At 28.8% G+C, this 16488-nt stretch overlaps 1 protein-coding gene across 1 annotated transcript in view; it reads left to right on the top strand.

Annotated features, from left to right (window-relative positions):
- TrpRS (Tryptophanyl-tRNA synthetase) overlaps positions 1–13554 on the top strand; it is a 41480-nt gene extending 27926 nt beyond the window's left edge. The window contains exons 6-8 of the mRNA XM_035368302.2: positions 1710–1883; positions 10892–11032; positions 13216–13554. Of these exons, the coding sequence (XP_035224193.2) occupies positions 1710–1883; positions 10892–11032; positions 13216–13374 (474 nt within the window). The 3' untranslated portion in view covers positions 13375–13554. The remainder of the gene's footprint in view (positions 1–1709; positions 1884–10891; positions 11033–13215) is intronic.
- The last annotated feature ends 2934 nt before the right edge of the window (positions 13555–16488 follow it).

Raw genomic sequence — 16488 nt, 5'->3', positions numbered from 1 at the left:
TGCACTTCAAGTTTGCTTCTCCAATTTGGCTCAATTTGGTTCTTTTGATCAAGAACTGAAATACTTTTAAAGGCAGTTGCTATTGATGGATATTTTCACCTGGCATTATTTACTGAGAGGATAAAAAATTTGTATGTCAACACATCAAAGCGCACCTTCTTTGTTTTTGGAGATTATAAGAATTCTATTGTCATTCCTTCCTTTCCATCGCTTATCTATTAAATTTCATGTATTTTAACAGGCATTCAACTTTTGAGTCGTTTTTCTTCTGACAGTAAAATTTGCTGTTTCCAGACTGACTTATGGACCCCCATTACAAATATAAACTCTTACGATATTTGCAGGATTCTTTGCAGATGTGGTTTAATTTACATTGGTGAAACTAAGAGAGCCTTAAAATTTTGTACTAAGGAACGAACATGAGACATATGTTAGAAAATAAGAAGCACATAAATTCCCTGTTAGAAAATCATATTTTCCATTTTTCTGCAACCAAAGTTATTCAGAAAACATTTTCAATTGGTAAATTAGAGGCATTTCACATTCATAAAAATCTTTCAATTCTAATTAATGATCCCATTTCCAGTCCAGCTTTACACTCAGCTTTTAAAGAAATTATTTCATAGTTCTTTTTATTTTTTCATCAGTAGATGATGTCAGTAGCTTAACTTTCTTCCTGTCATTCCTTATCGCTTTATCTTATTTCTGGCTTGTTTTTCATCATTACCACTTTTGCAGCTGAAGAATAGTCTGTATTTAAACCTTCAAAACTAGTCCTTCAAATTTTTGAATATTATGCTGATTGTTGTTGCTTTAGCTCCTCTAATAGTTGTTGCTTTAGCTCCTCTTTGTAAATTATAGGATTTTGGAATTATTTTCTAGTTACTGTAAACTCTATACCAAGGATTATATACTGCATGATATTGCTAAAAGGCCAAACTGTCAGTATGCTTGACTAAATTTATAATGGCCTTACGAGAAGTTCAAATTGTTCATCATCTTGCATCCAATTATTCATATTTTCATTTGTTGTTCCTTCTGTAACTTGTGGCTGATTTAAGATAGCCCCCAAGTCTTCATCATCTATTTTTTAATTTTGTGCCTTTCTTCTGTTGCCATCATTCAGTGAAACATTTTTCCAGCTTTTCAGAATGGTAGATTGTTTCCTTTCGTTCTACGATTCTCCCAGCCAGTAAATGACATCTTTCAGATTATCCTGTTTTAGGCTTTCAACAACAGTTTTGTTATTTTCTAGATTTTGTAATAAATGTTTCAAGAACTTGGTTTTCTTAGGTTTTTCTAAAATATGTTGTTCCAAAGGCTGAATCAGGTGTAACATTACAGGTAAAAAAAATATCCCATATCGCACCTATCACCAGCTAAAGTAGTGCAAAAACTAAAAACCAACTGATTTTTAAATCAAAGCAGGCAAAAATCAAGGCAGCTGAGCTTAAATGTGTTCATATCTTCATGGTTTGAATTATTGCTAAAAGTCTATAGATTGTCTATTTTGACACTCTTTATTATTATTTATTTATTGCATTGAGCCCGAAAAACACTAAAACTTCAATAATTGGAGTTCTAATGTAATCATGTATTTTTATTTATAAATATGAAAACATTTGCTTTTTTTTTTTTTCTCCTTTCCCTCTCTCTTTTACTTTCTCTAATTTTTAATAATTTTTCTTATCTATCCTTTCTTATCTAAGGATCCCTATTTTCGTATGACAAGAGATGTTGCTCCAAGATTAGGTTTACCTAAGCCAGCCCTTCTGCACTCTGAATTTTTTCCTGCTCTTCAAGGGGCTGAAACAAAGATGAGCGCAAGTGATCCAAACAGCTCTGTATTTTTAACAGACACACCAAATCAAATTAAAAATAAGGTATGTTAATTATAATACTTTATATTATGCTGTGATTGATATATATATATGTGTGTGTGTGTGTGTGTGTGTGTGTAAGAAAAAATAAAGAATATGTTAAAGATTAAATCAGCAATGTAAATTTCCCTTCTCTATTCTAAAAATAGTAACTTCTCTCTGCACTGCATCATTTCGAGACTATTCTATGTCATATGATTCTTACGTAATTATGATGATGTAAATGGAACTAAACCAGCCAATAATAATTTTACAGCAATATTAACTGTCTAATCAAAATGTTTTGAAAACCAAAACTAACTCAGTTTGACCTGAATATTACACACTTGCTTTCCACGCTTTGGCCTAGCTATACTGCTGTCTGTCTGCTGCTGCTTTCTTGCTACAAAGTTATAAAAAATATAAGCCTTTTGGAACAGGCACATTTAATGTGCCTTAACTTGTTGCTAAAAATAAAACTGAAGATTTAATCTGCCTTCGTCTTCAATTTCCTAGTCATTATAGATCAACACTTCTAAGCCATCAAAATTCCTCCTTCTGCTCTTCAGTTACTGCTGACTTTATTTTTATTAGACCTGAGTTGACAGGATACATGTCCTGTGCGTTGGAATTCCAGTGGAAATGCCATCACAGTGTCTGCAATAACCAGCCATCTCTTCAAACTCCCATGTGTAACCGAAATTCATAATGGATATTGAGTATCTGCAAGTCCAAAAGTGCTAATGTCAGTGAAAATGAAGTGTACGACTATCACATATATTTAGGGAAAAGTGTTTTAAGTCATCAAAGTGTACCTGTGCTCCGCAGAAGTGTTATCATCAAAATTGTGGCTACGATTGTAAAAGCGAATTAGTTAATTATTGTCCTCATGTTATAATCTTCAAGATATATTCGGCTCCGTCAATCTATGTGCACAACCTGGAATCAGCAAGTCATGTTAAAAGTTTTAAATGTTTAAGTCAAAATCCATTCTTCGAAATTTAATCTAGCATATACAGTGATTTAATAAGTGCAACGTAGTAATTGAACAGCGATATGAAAATGTGGAAAAAAAACTAGCCTTTCAAAATTAATTCATCATTTGTTTATAGTAAAATGATGAATGGTTTCTGAGGCTGACGTTTCAAATCTTACCAGTGCTTTCAAGGTCACCGAACGCCATATCTTGATCCAGCTCTTATGCGAATAAATTCGCAGTTATGGGATTAAATTTGCACTTAAAGTAGGTGCCAGAAAATTATTTTTGCTTCTGTTTTTGCATAATTAATTCTCCATTGGGAACTGATATTTTTTCTTAATAAATGGGACATTAAAAATGTAACCCTGTGATATGAAAAAATATAATTTAATGAAATTAGAAATTAGAATTCTAATAATTTAGTTAAGCAAGTAAAGAATTCTTAGATTTTTAATTATTTTTAAGGAAGGCTATTAAGATAAATAATTATATTTTGAATTTTTGTTGAAAATTTTGAATATGAATTTTATTCTAAAAATGAAGTAGATGTAAAAAATAAGTGAAATTAGTACAGATAAGTACTATAAAATTATGGTAAATGCATGTTAAAATTAATGGGTGTGTGTTAAGTATAGAGTATTTTGAGGGAGTACTGGGTTCCTAAACAGAGGCCTGTAATTACCTCTCTACAGATGTTCCTTTTACCCTCTTTATGTTCGAGGTTCTCATTTTATGAGTTGATAATAATCAATGTTGAAGATAATGTTGGAGGCTCTCATTTTATGAGTGTGTGTGTATATATATATATGTAAGATGAAAATGTATGAATCAGAATTATAATATAACTATAAACATTAATTCTTCCTCTCTATTCTAAAATCGTAATAACTTATCTGCATTGCGTGATTCAAATTAATCATGCGATCTTACGTAACCGTTAATACCAGATGCCTCTTGACAACCAATCACCGAATTGTAAACCAAAACTTTTCTCTTCGCGTGCTTCCATCTTTCATAACTACGCACTTCAGCTTTGCTCTTTACTCTGCTAAGATGTAATTTCGCTGGCTTGCTTTCTATCTTAACAATATATAAAAATGTAAATCTTGTGTCGAAAGGCACGATTAGAGTGCCAAGTGATTGTGGCCACAAATATCAATTGGAAATAAAAATGGAATTAAAACTGCCTTGACTGCCAAGTTCTTCTACGCAATCAAAATTCTTCTTCAATATGGATCTAATCATGCATCGACACTGCTCCATCTTTTCTTTGTGCTTTTATTATGACATATATATGATCTTAAATTCTCTAAGTTCGTAAATAAGTTATTCTAATACTTGCGCAATAGCTACAAAGTAAGATAATGATAATTTATTTACTAAAGAAATCTTGATTACATTATCTCCTAATATTAATTTTAGTATAAGTATCTTAAAAGAGTGAACCCATATAGATATAGATATATATATATATATATATATATAATATTATACTTTTTTGTTGTGGAATGTATTAGTGCAGTTCTCAAAGGCCAGTTACCTTATGCAAGAAACGGAGGCCTTTTCAGGTAACTGCATAGGCGCCCTGGGCCACCAAAGCAGAAAACACACTGGTTAGCTTAAGAGGGCAGCTCTATTGATGGATATGTTTGTTTAGAAGTATTGCGAGGCCTTCCAGTTTGGTAAAATCAGGAATTGTAAATGAAAGATAATAACGGTGAAACCATAATTTCTGAAACTGTTACTCCTATTATATTTATGATGTTAAAATATAATTTATCAATATGGAAATTAGTATCATAAATATTTATGTGCATTACATTTAATTATAAGTAATGATTATGTAAAAGTTTATTTTGTGATATTCTGTGATAACAAGAACCTTCCCTGAAGAATTATGATTATGTGAACTCTCAAACAAAAAGATTTTTAGACTGAAATGCTGAAAAATTCAACAGGACTCTAAATATTAGAATTTATTGTAGAAAACTGATATTTATAAATTATGCTTTTACAAGATCAAAATTGTATGATTTATGTTTTTTTACCCCTTCCCCATTTGCTAGTGCTTTTACGCTTGCTCTTTAAAAAGCCTTTCCTTCGTACGCCTTTTTCTTCTTGAGGGGGGGGGATATGTAAGAAAAATAAAGAATATGTTAAAGATTAAATTAGCAACATAAATTTCCCTTCTCTATTCTAAAAATAGTAACCTCTCTCTGCACTGCATCATTTCGAGATTATTCTGTGTCATATGATTTTTACGTAATTATGATGATGTAAATGGAACTAAAACTCAACCAGCCAATAATAATTTTACAGCAATATTAATTAAATTTAGAATCTTTATAATTATATTTGTTGAGGGAAGGCCTTTTAAAATTCTCCGCACAATGTTATAAATGTAAAAATTGTAAATATGTGCATTAATTATTGTGCATGATCACAGTAAATTTCAAAATGGTGTAACTGACTTTCAATCAATTTAACATCATTTTGAAGTAATTTTGCTGAAATTATGCTGTTTATTATGATATTTTTAATTTACTTATTGGTACAAACTGGAAGACCCTACATCTTTCTTGAAGTACCAAAATATCCACCTTATGAGCATATTCACTTGAATTAACCGGTGTTCTACATCGGTGGCCAAGGGGGCCTAGGCAAAATTAATTTCAAATATATAAATAATAATTATGTATATAATATATATAAATAATAATTATGTATAAAAATTATAAGTTGAAAACCTTCAATATTTATATTCAGTTTATTTTAAAAATAATTCGATAATTCTTAGAATTTAGATTTTTAAACAATAATGTAAAATGGATTATTCATGTTAATAACCATACTTAAGTAAAATTTTAAAATTCTTTAATTTGTTAACCAGATTGGCAAAATTTGAATTTCTAATACCATATCATTTTCAATTCCATAAGAGTACTATACTTTTAATCTAGTATAAAAAGGAACAGGTAAAAGGAAAAATAATAAGAATTATTAGTAGTTTTCTGTTTTATGAAACAATTTTATTTATGTTTATGAATGATCAAATTATTTATTTCAAGAAAAATATTTGGTGTAAATTATGACAGCGACATTTAAAAAGGATTAAACTCACAAAATTCATGTATTCAAAACCATTTTAAAAAATATTGAGTTGCTATGCTTTCACTGCTTGAACAATAATTTTATATTTTTTCAAAACAACATAATCAATTTGCAGAAATTTTAAACAAAATTTAGGTGTAAAATGTAGAGTCTGCAGCATATTTAATAATTTTATTTAATTGGAAAATGAACCTGAGTAAGTTCACATGAAGGTAATAATTTTGAAGTGGAAGTGTAATTTAGTGGATAGTAATTTTCTGGCACACATACTTGAAGTACATTAAACACAAATCGTTGACCTTGGAATCACTAAATCTGTAAAGCATGAAGTCACTTTGATGAATTAAGCACACTTTTATTAATTTGTTTTTATTATTTCTAAATTTTGGAGAGGTGACTGACAGACCAGATTAGCTTTGAATTAGAGTAGTAAAACCACATTTCATTTCATCGGACTTTTGAATTTGCAGATGAACACACATACTTATTTGAATTTTGTAGGTAAACTGCACTTTTATTCTCCATTGAAGAATTTTTCACTGAAGTTTCACGAGACAGGTGTAAATCCTGGTGGCTAAAGCATAACTGTAATGGTTCGATGGTGCAGATGACCTATTGATTCCCAAACTGTGCACATAGATTGACAGAGCCATGGAGATGAAAAATGATGGACTTGCAGACAGAGATGACCGAATTCAACTTAATTTTATTATTGGATAAAGCGCTTTTGGAGACACAGTATTTGCTTAGCTTAGAATTATGGGTGTGTTATACACCTTCACAATTTTAAAACTTAGCCCATTTTCAAACAGCAAATGATACAGCAACCTGAGCAGCACATAGAACATAGGGCAGGAAATTAAGGTGAAAGAGAGAGTGTAGTTAAATTGCAGTAGTGTTTGTAGTAAAATTTGTCTTTAATCTGATTGGTTAAGAACTATATGCAATTCAGAAGGTTAAGATGATGTAATGTGGAATTAGTTTTCAGGTGTGACGCAGTTTCTAAAAAGCTATTACTATTTTTAGAATAGAGAGAAAGTGTCCAAATTAAAAAGAGGAACTAACGGGCTATTGCTAATTTGATGTTTAATTCATAGTTATATATTTTCTGCCTCTGAATTAGAGTTTCAGTTAAAGGAGATTAATTTTTATGTTTTTATTATCTTGTATATTCTCTTTTGCACTTTTGTTTTTCGAGTTTGTACTACTATGAATTATTATTTATTTGTTTAGATATTGTGTTAAACCTCTTATACACTGTTGTAATTATTAATATTGTTGAGGAGTTGCCTTGCTTTGACTCCAATTTACTTTTAACTTTAAATGCTTTAAGTTTATTGTACTTCAATCCTGCAGCCATAGCGCAGGACAGATATAAAAATTTTATTTTTAATTTTTAACCTCATATCAGGTTTCTTTATGTACTTATGTACACATAAATTGATTTCTTTATAAGTGTGAAATTTATTCAGTGTGAGTGAAAAACATGTATATCAAGTGCTGAAATAATTTATTGTGATTAGGAAAGAGTTCATTTTTAGTTACATGGACTAACTTTTACATTTCATGTATACTGAATTTAAAAAAACACTCGGTAGATTTTATTCATGTTTAATACATTGTTATCGAGATCTTCAGAAATTTCCAGACCATTATGTTCATTACTTTATATTATATGACACCGTCATCTATTGTCATAGCATGTGTCATCCGTTGTCCTTTGCAGACATTACCACAATGCAAAATATAAAATCTTTAATGTATTTTGCATATATATGCATAGCCAGTTCTTAGTGTTGCTTTTTACAAAGCATAAGATTTTTCTGCTTATTTTTGAAGTTCACTCCGGCTATAACAGCTTAATAGGTTAATCATTCTGAAGCTGAATGATATAAAAGCAGTAAATGCATTCCCATTAATTTAAATCTTTATTTTAATTTTTAGAAACATAATAGATAAAGTTTTAAATATATTAGATTTCTAATATGTCATATTTTTATGAATATTTTCAACATTTTTGTAATTAGTAAAAATTGTTTCTAATAACACACATTATGTAACTAGTTTATTATTTACAGTAATGATGCAAATATTCATAATTATCAATTGTATGCATTATAAATTAAACATATTTTAAATTTATAAATTAGCTAGAGTATTAGAAATAAAAGTTTAAATTATTCAGAAGTGTAGTTATTGCTTTTTAATTTTTCAGCTTGCTAAAAATTCTGGTATAATTTAAAGATATCAAATCATATCAAATGACAACACTTACAAAATGACCATTTAATCAATATGAATGATAAGTATCATGGTAGCATAATGGATTGTAAGTGTCCTAAAATTTTGAAAAGACTTTGTTAAAGATGTTTATAATGTTAGTAATGTAAATTAATGGCTGAACACATGACTTCACTGATAACTTCTTGATAAAATAATAAATTTGTAAGCAAGATTTAAATATACAATTAAATGATAAAAAATGATTAGCGCTTAACTTTTGTCAATATGTCAAATGTTAATTAGGGAAGCGAGATCTTTTGATAATTTGTATTCCCCCTCCCCCTTTGAGAATACTTAAAATCATGACCGCCTCTATAAAATAATTCTTATAATTAGAATATTTTGTAAAATTCTGCTTAGAGGGAGTAATGTTACCTATTTATTAACTAAAAAATAAATACTTATTGAATTATAGAAAACAATTATTTACAGTTTCTGAATCTTGAACAAAAAGCATTTTTCTACTGAAATAATATAATTTAACTCTATTCTGCCAAAGTATGTCACAAATTAGTGCACCTATTCTTATACATGGAAAACATGCAAGCTTATTTTTGTAATCTTAAATGTTATTTATTGTGTACAGTTACATTTTATAAAAGTTCTTTTTTGTGAGATACAATTTATATGTAAAATTTCATGTCAGGAAAGGAATATTTATGTAACAAAAAACTATCATTTTATAATTTTCTTAAATTTAGCCTTTGAAATAGTTTCCTTCATTTTTGGTTAATAGTCTCTATACTTAAAATATTTAATACTGAGCTGCATTATACAGGCTGCAACATAGAATAAAATACCTTGGATTAATAATAAAAAAGTAAATTTTAATATATTAAAATAATAAAAAATAAATCTTAATATATTAAAATTTTTATTTAAAAATTGATGTGATTTTTGATAGATTGTCAAACCTCCTATTGTTTTTGAAAAATCAGATTTATAATTACTACACGATTTTCTATGATTCAGTTTTCATGAATTCACCATATTTATTACAATTTTCATCATGGTGTGTGTAGTTCAGGCATAGACACACAAAATGATGAGATTAGTTACGTTATATTTTTGTCTTAACAAGAAAATAAATTTGGCTTCAGATTTTATCATTGATGGACATCCATCTGTAAACCCAGAAACTAATTTCTTTATATCAATGTAATTTTTTTCTTGAAATTCAGTAATAATATTGAGATAATCTTTGCATCTGGTTTAATTCGTTACAGGAAGTAGTTTTGAAAAATCTTCATGAATTAAATTCCCTTCACTGTGATATCTAATAAATAGAAACTACTGTGCTGCTGAAATAGCTGTGTTATAATCAAAGATCAAACTAAAATTATAAGTACAATTCTTTAAATCTTTTATCTAAGTTATTTTACAGTATTTTCAGCATGCCCATCGCAGATAAATTTCGAGAGATTGCATATTTTTATTTGTGCAATTATTTGATTTTTATTACTAACTTTATCAAATAATACATTGAAAGAATCTTTTTACACTTTCTGCACCAGTAAATCATTTTTTATATTTCCTAGTAGGTTATAAATTTCACATGATGCTCTTGTCACCACTTTATCTCTTGTATTCACTGCCAAAATAGTATTTTGCTGTTGTTGGTAAAGATTTCTTGAAATAAGTTAATTTTTCACTTGTTATTAAAGACGCATGAGGGAACATGTTTATAAGTAATTTTCTTTGCATACTGTAATGACAATAACTGTTACATTATTTCACAGAAAAACAAATAAATTGTTGAATCATTTAAATTTTGTACAACAAAATAGTTCCCTTCTCATTTCTTTTGAAATAATCTATTTTTGTGAGCTAACTTTTGTTTGTTTTTTGAAAATATTCTAGCCATTATAGATAGTACAATTCTGTGAATGTATGAAATTAAAATAATCAAAAACTGCCACAAAGTATAACTACAGAACACTTTGTGCATGTGCAGTATAAGGTTGTTCAGGTTATGCATATATGACCATGCAGCTATATTTATTGCATCTGACAGTAATTGTACCTGTGGCATAACAAAATTAAAGCTTTACAAGACATGCAAAATTTGAATTTTAACATGCACTTGAGAAATTTTTATACCGCATTGGTGGCATCCAATCTTTATTTGTAAGAATAGCAAGTAAATTTTATTTGAGCTTAGCTTCATGTGGGCTGTGTGTTGAGTTTGGGTAACATAGACTATTTAAAGTGACATAAATTCTATATACATCCTGAAATTACTGTATGTACTCTTTGAAATCATGATGCATTTCCTATATTATTCTGACAATTCTGTGATACTAGTTAACTATTATTGTAATTGTACTTAATTTTGATTTAAAATTAATACAATTGTATTCTCATGTAAAATTTGCCTTTTTTTCTTATCCGAAATTATAGTCTTGCTGCAGTTTTAACATTTCTTGTTCATTTAATTTTTTAAACAAGTAATAAATTCAAAATTGCACATTTTTTTTTACACAGAAAGATAGTTTGATTATTGTATTTGTTATTTCAAGTATTGTAAGTACAGCTTATTCTTGCATAGAAAAATAAGACAATCATGAAATTTTAAAATAAATATAATTTATGTTTTATTGTTAATTAAAATAATATTCATATTTTTTATCATGAATAAAAATTGCTTACATTTGACTAGATAAACAAATATGCTTTTTCTGGTGGTGGAGCTACTATAGAAGAGCACAGAGAAAAGGGAGGTAATTGTGATGTAGATATATCATACCAGTATCTGCGATTCTTTTTAGAAGATGATGACAGATTAGAAACTATACGAAAGGTGAATTATTTATTACAATTTTTTTTATTAATATCAGGTTCTCAAAATGTCATTTGATGTCACCGTTAAAAATAGAATGTTAGTAAAAAGTGAAATGAAAGCCTTGTATTGTAATTTTAATATCTCAAATTTTTATTATGAATTTGTTTATATTTTTGTAACTTAATCAGAAACAATTTACACCAAACTTTTCCATATTTTACCTACCTTAATGAAGGTGATATTAAATACTGTTTACTTTCAGTTGTATTCATCCAGGGTAAAAATCACCATAAGACTATCTCTATATTTAGATTAGAAAGATGAGATTCCTTCCCTTACTAATTAAAGATATATTTTACCTACCTTAATGAAGATGATATTAAATACTGTTTACTTTCAGTTGTATTCATCCAGGGAAAAAATCACCATAAGACTATCTCTATATTTAGATTAGAAAGATGAGATTCCTTCCCTTACTAATTAAAGATGTCATTTTGATGGGTTGAATTAAAATCAAGAATGTAATGCATTATGTGTACGTTTTTATAAACAGTGGCTTCATATTTTAAATTCAAGATTATTTCTCACCAATTAATATTAAACTGTAAAAAAATAGATGAATATAATATTTCTATGAGCATATATAATGAGGTTCAAAGACATTTTAAGTAAGGAAACATAATGTTGTCGCTGTTACTTATAACATAAGCTAAATGCATGAAAATTTATTCAGAATTTTATGCATAATGAATGTGCACAAAATATTATTTATAAATTTCATTAATTGGAAATGAAGTACAATAAAAGGTAAATTCTCCAAAAAGCTTGAGAAATGCTGAAATAAAACATCATATTTAATTATGAAGTTCCGTCAACCATAATAATTTGGCAAAGATCTTGCCAAAATTGTGCCTGGCACTCAGGCAGAATTTGAAGGAATAGATTGCTCTTTATTTCATTAATCAACATATGCAAGTTACGGACATGTCATATAAAAGAATATTAAATTGCTTGTCATAATTTTAATGTTGCACAGCCAATGTTTATTCGTTTTCACATAAATAGCACTTCCCTTGATATCAGATTCCTGAAAATATTCTACTGCATGCTGTTTGTTCCATTGAAGACAAATCCCAAACTTTATTCATTTTTTGTTTTCAAAATGCAGTTGAATCAGGTAACAGCAGTTAAGTTGTATCATTTTTTACAAAAAATAAACCAACTTATTAAGAATTAATGGAATTTACATAAAGCGAAATTGGTATGTCTCACTTATCCATTATTGGTGCTAAATTAGCCCTGCTTGTTTACAGTTCTTGTTTTATCCAAATATTAGTCCTATTCTTGCTTTATAACAAAGTTATAAATCTCTTATTTGCTTAATTTTTTTTTTTTTTTTTTTTTTTCCTTTTTTAAGGTTTTAAAATTTGAAAATATTGTGGTTACTTGCGTTTTTCAGTTTAATGCCAGGTAATTTGGCTTTTACTGTATATACAGTATGACCACTAAGAGAAATGCTATATTTAATTTTTCTTTTTCCATTGATGAAGTTCCAATAGATATTTTTTCTTTTATATGCTATAGTCAATACAAATTATGTTTTTACAGGTTTTTGCACTAATTGGTCTCTTGCATTTGTAGCATATTATATATATGCAAATTTTGTTTACAAAATTTAAATTGTATAAAATTTTGTAAAGGTGTATCATGTAAAGTTAGAAAAAGTCTGAAAACTTCATCCGAGTCCACAAATAAAGATATAGCAATCAGAAGTAAATACAAAATGATAAAAAAAAAAGCAGTCATCTTTCCATTGTTAAGGAATTTAGAAAATAGTGTTCTCCCCCCTTTTTTTTATAGTATATGCGATTATTTCACTAGAATCAAAGAAAACCCATGTAGTATTTTTGAAATACTGAAATAATATTTTCTGGATTGCAGTCTTGCAAAAATTTACAACCTAATTCTGATAGCAACCTGTTTCATGCAGCCATTTAAATAATTATCTGTAAAACTTAGAACCTTCATTATGAATTGAAAATAAATTTTTGATGTGATTTACTACTGTATCAGGATAATGTTGATTTTTGTAGGACTTATGTAGAATATTAAATAAATTTATTGCCTTTAAACATATATAAGTCATACAGAATACACATAGTAAGTCACAATTATTTTTTTATTTTATTTTATTTTTCTAGGAATATACAAGTGGAGAACTTTTAACTGGCCATTTGAAAAAAGAACTGATATCCATTTTACAAAAAATTGTTGCTGAGCATCAAGAACGACGGAAACTCATTGATGATAATACTGTTAAAACATTTATGACACCACGCAGACTGAAATTTAATTTATAGTTTATGTTAAACTGTAATGGGCATTTCATACTCTACATAGATTTATTAAATTATTTATTGCTTATGCTAATTTAAGTTATATATCTTTCAATTTTTTAAATATTTAAAAATGTTCTCTCATTTTAAATTTACTCTGTGTAAATGTAAATAATAAACTCCTTTTTTCCTTGTGATGCTAAATGATTTTTTTTCCCTTGAATCAATTTTATTTTTCAGTTTCTGCAATATGAAAGAAAACCTTTACATCCTTTGACACTAATGTATCATAAAGTTCCAAGCAGTGTGTCACATAATTTTCCAAATTTAAACTTTTGTTTTATTCTAATATGACAAAATATTTAACAAGGTAGATTATTTTAATCTCATTTACTGGAAACAAAGTCTGTACTCTGTTCTGTTGTAAAAGGTTGTTAATAAAGGTTTTGTTTCAATCCTAGTCAGTCTTTTTGTATATGCAGTAATGTGCAAGTATCAATTATTAAGAAAGGCTACATATATAATATGTTTGTATGTTTATGTGTTAGCCTTCCAAAACTTTTGACCCTTAATTGCAACATTAAACATAAAATATTATGCCAGTAAGTTGTAAAATCTGTTTTTAAAAATTCAAGTGTAATATCTAGATTAATAGGAAAGCAGGGTTCGTAGCGGTCCTTATAAGTGCTTATAAGTCCTTATATTTGAAAATAAAATATAAAGGCCCTTATAGGTGCTTACTTTTTCTTAAAAGCCCTTATTTTTTGTTTTTAGTGCTTATTTTTTTGCTTTTAATGCTTTTTTTTTTTTTTTTTTTTTTTGTTAACCTTTGGTGTGCACGAAGAGTACAGACAGGTGCCCGTCGTTCTATTGGTAAAAGAATTGCTAAAGCAGTAGAAAATTCCGCTACATTCAGCATTCTTTTCCTCCCACCCAAATACTACACACGTTTGAATTTCTATCAATATCTTAAAAATTTGCATTCTCGTTCTGCTTGGTCAGTTCATATTCATGTTTATTGTGATCGTTATGCTTATATTATGAGCATACGTATGAATGTTTATAATAACATAGTTGCAGTAACTGCTGAAGTATAGTAAACTTCCAAAAATGGTTGTGTTTTAACACAGATTAGCTTTCTAAGGAATAATATTGGGAATGGCTTAAATAAAGGGAAAGTAATCGAATAGTCAAAATAATTTAATTTTTTTGGCCAATACATTATACAGTACGAAGGTTGGGAGGTCTCCCCTTTCTCCGCAAAATCTTGAATATTGAAACTGTTACAGTTCGCTGCAAAATAAGCAACGGACCTTTTTTTTTTTTCGGGGGGGGGGATCACTTTTCAATCTGGATTGAATAGGACTAAAAGTTCTGCGGTCTACCAACCCAAGCGAAGAATGATTCTATTCCAAAAATTTAACGCTGTCTGTTGAAAATTAGAATGAAAAACACCCCAGTTATTTAGTTCTTTTTTCTTCCAATACCGGCAGTTGTTGATTCCGATTGCGTAATATCACGTAGGGAAGAATTACGGCGCACGTATTGCGCAATAATGTTTGTGATATTTTGCAGAGATAATTAATTTTGATGTTCAGTCCGAGATTTGTTTATGAGCACTTAAAAGAGTTTTACTGTGCTTGCTAAGCGGAATATTTTTTAGTTCCGTTGGTTTATTTTTATATGATGCACATATTGAAATGTCAAAAGCGTTTATTTAGCGGAAAAATCTAAAGAGCAGCTACAGTCTACCCCCCCCCCCCGACTCCGCTCCTTCAAGTTACGCTCGACTGTCCGAATATTTGCCAATTTCCAAGTATGCGGGTTAGTTAAGCTTTTACTGTTAAAGATGACTGCATGAAGCAAATTTCTGCCTTCTGATTACAGAAATGTTCCTCTTTTTTACTTAAATTACTTTGCTTGCAATATCTGTTAAGAGAAAACTGATATACAATGAAAATTTAGAAAATGTTCAGAATTTAGATTTAAATTATTTAAATATCAATATGAGTGGAAAAATAAATTATATTTATTATTAGGTTCCAAGTGAATACAATAAATATGCCTTATTATTATTTATTTTCTCTATTTTGAACTGAAATTTCATCATTAAATCTTGTAATATAGTTTAGTTCTTCATAGTTTTTTTTTTTTTTTTTTTTTCTCTCATTGTAAACTAGTTCTGTAAATTGAACTATTATTTAAAATTAAAAACAAAAAAAAAAGTAATTATTTTCCATGGTTGAGGTAATGCTTATTCTCTCTTAATAAGTACTTCATTTCTCATATTTTAAATTACAAGTCTAATTTTTAAGGTTACGCAGTTGTGTATGATGTAATTAGGCAGGTGCTTATTTTTTTTCTTAAAATGTGCTTGAAAAGTGCTTATAGGTGCTTATTTTTTTAAACTAAAATGTGGCTATGAACCCTGGAAAGGCTATCTTGCTGAAACATCGTAGAAACTCTAAACATTAATTTCTGCTTCATACAAATACCTCAGTCATAGAATAAGCCAGGGAGATGGGGTAACGTTTTTACAGAACAAAAGTTGAAGACTCTATGGTTCATCCCTGCCCAAATAGCCTGAGGGGAAAGTTAGGAGGATCTAAGCTTTGACTATGCTTCAGTTTTACAACTCTTATCTTGAATGCTTAACAGACGGAAAACAAGTGGGAGGAAGAAATGTTTCTGCTGAAGGCAAATCCGTTTTGAAACACCCTGAGTCTTGGAGGCAACCCCGGTTTGAGGACAAAAGTGAAAACTTTTGTGAGACAATTTGGTCTGTTTTCGCCATCAAAGTGAAAAACGGCAATGGGTTAAACCTTCCATTGGGCTTGCCGGCATTCATCTAATTTGCAGCTTTGCAAGACGTGAGACAGAAATAGCTGAATCACCAGGCATCTTCATTCAGACTGGGTGTCATTACGGTAGTATGTTAACCCTTGGGTACGGATTTATTTGAGAAAATCTTTGCATGTGGAACGGATATAATTTTTGGTTGCTTGGAGTAGAATGTAAAAGCAGCACATTTTACGTAAGAATTTATTTATTTCTAAAATATTGATGACATATGTAGTATTAAGATATCTTCAAGTAATTATAATTGCAAAACAAAAATAAATTAATGACAACAAAATA

Source organism: Stegodyphus dumicola, chromosome 3, assembly GCF_044657685.1.
Source record: "Stegodyphus dumicola isolate Sdum_Otavi_A_Nest chromosome 3, ASM4465768v1".
NCBI classification, from domain to species: Eukaryota; Metazoa; Arthropoda; class Arachnida; order Araneae; family Eresidae; genus Stegodyphus; species Stegodyphus dumicola.
Note: the sequence above shows the minus strand (reverse complement) of the source record. Positions and strands in the feature narration are given on the sequence as shown.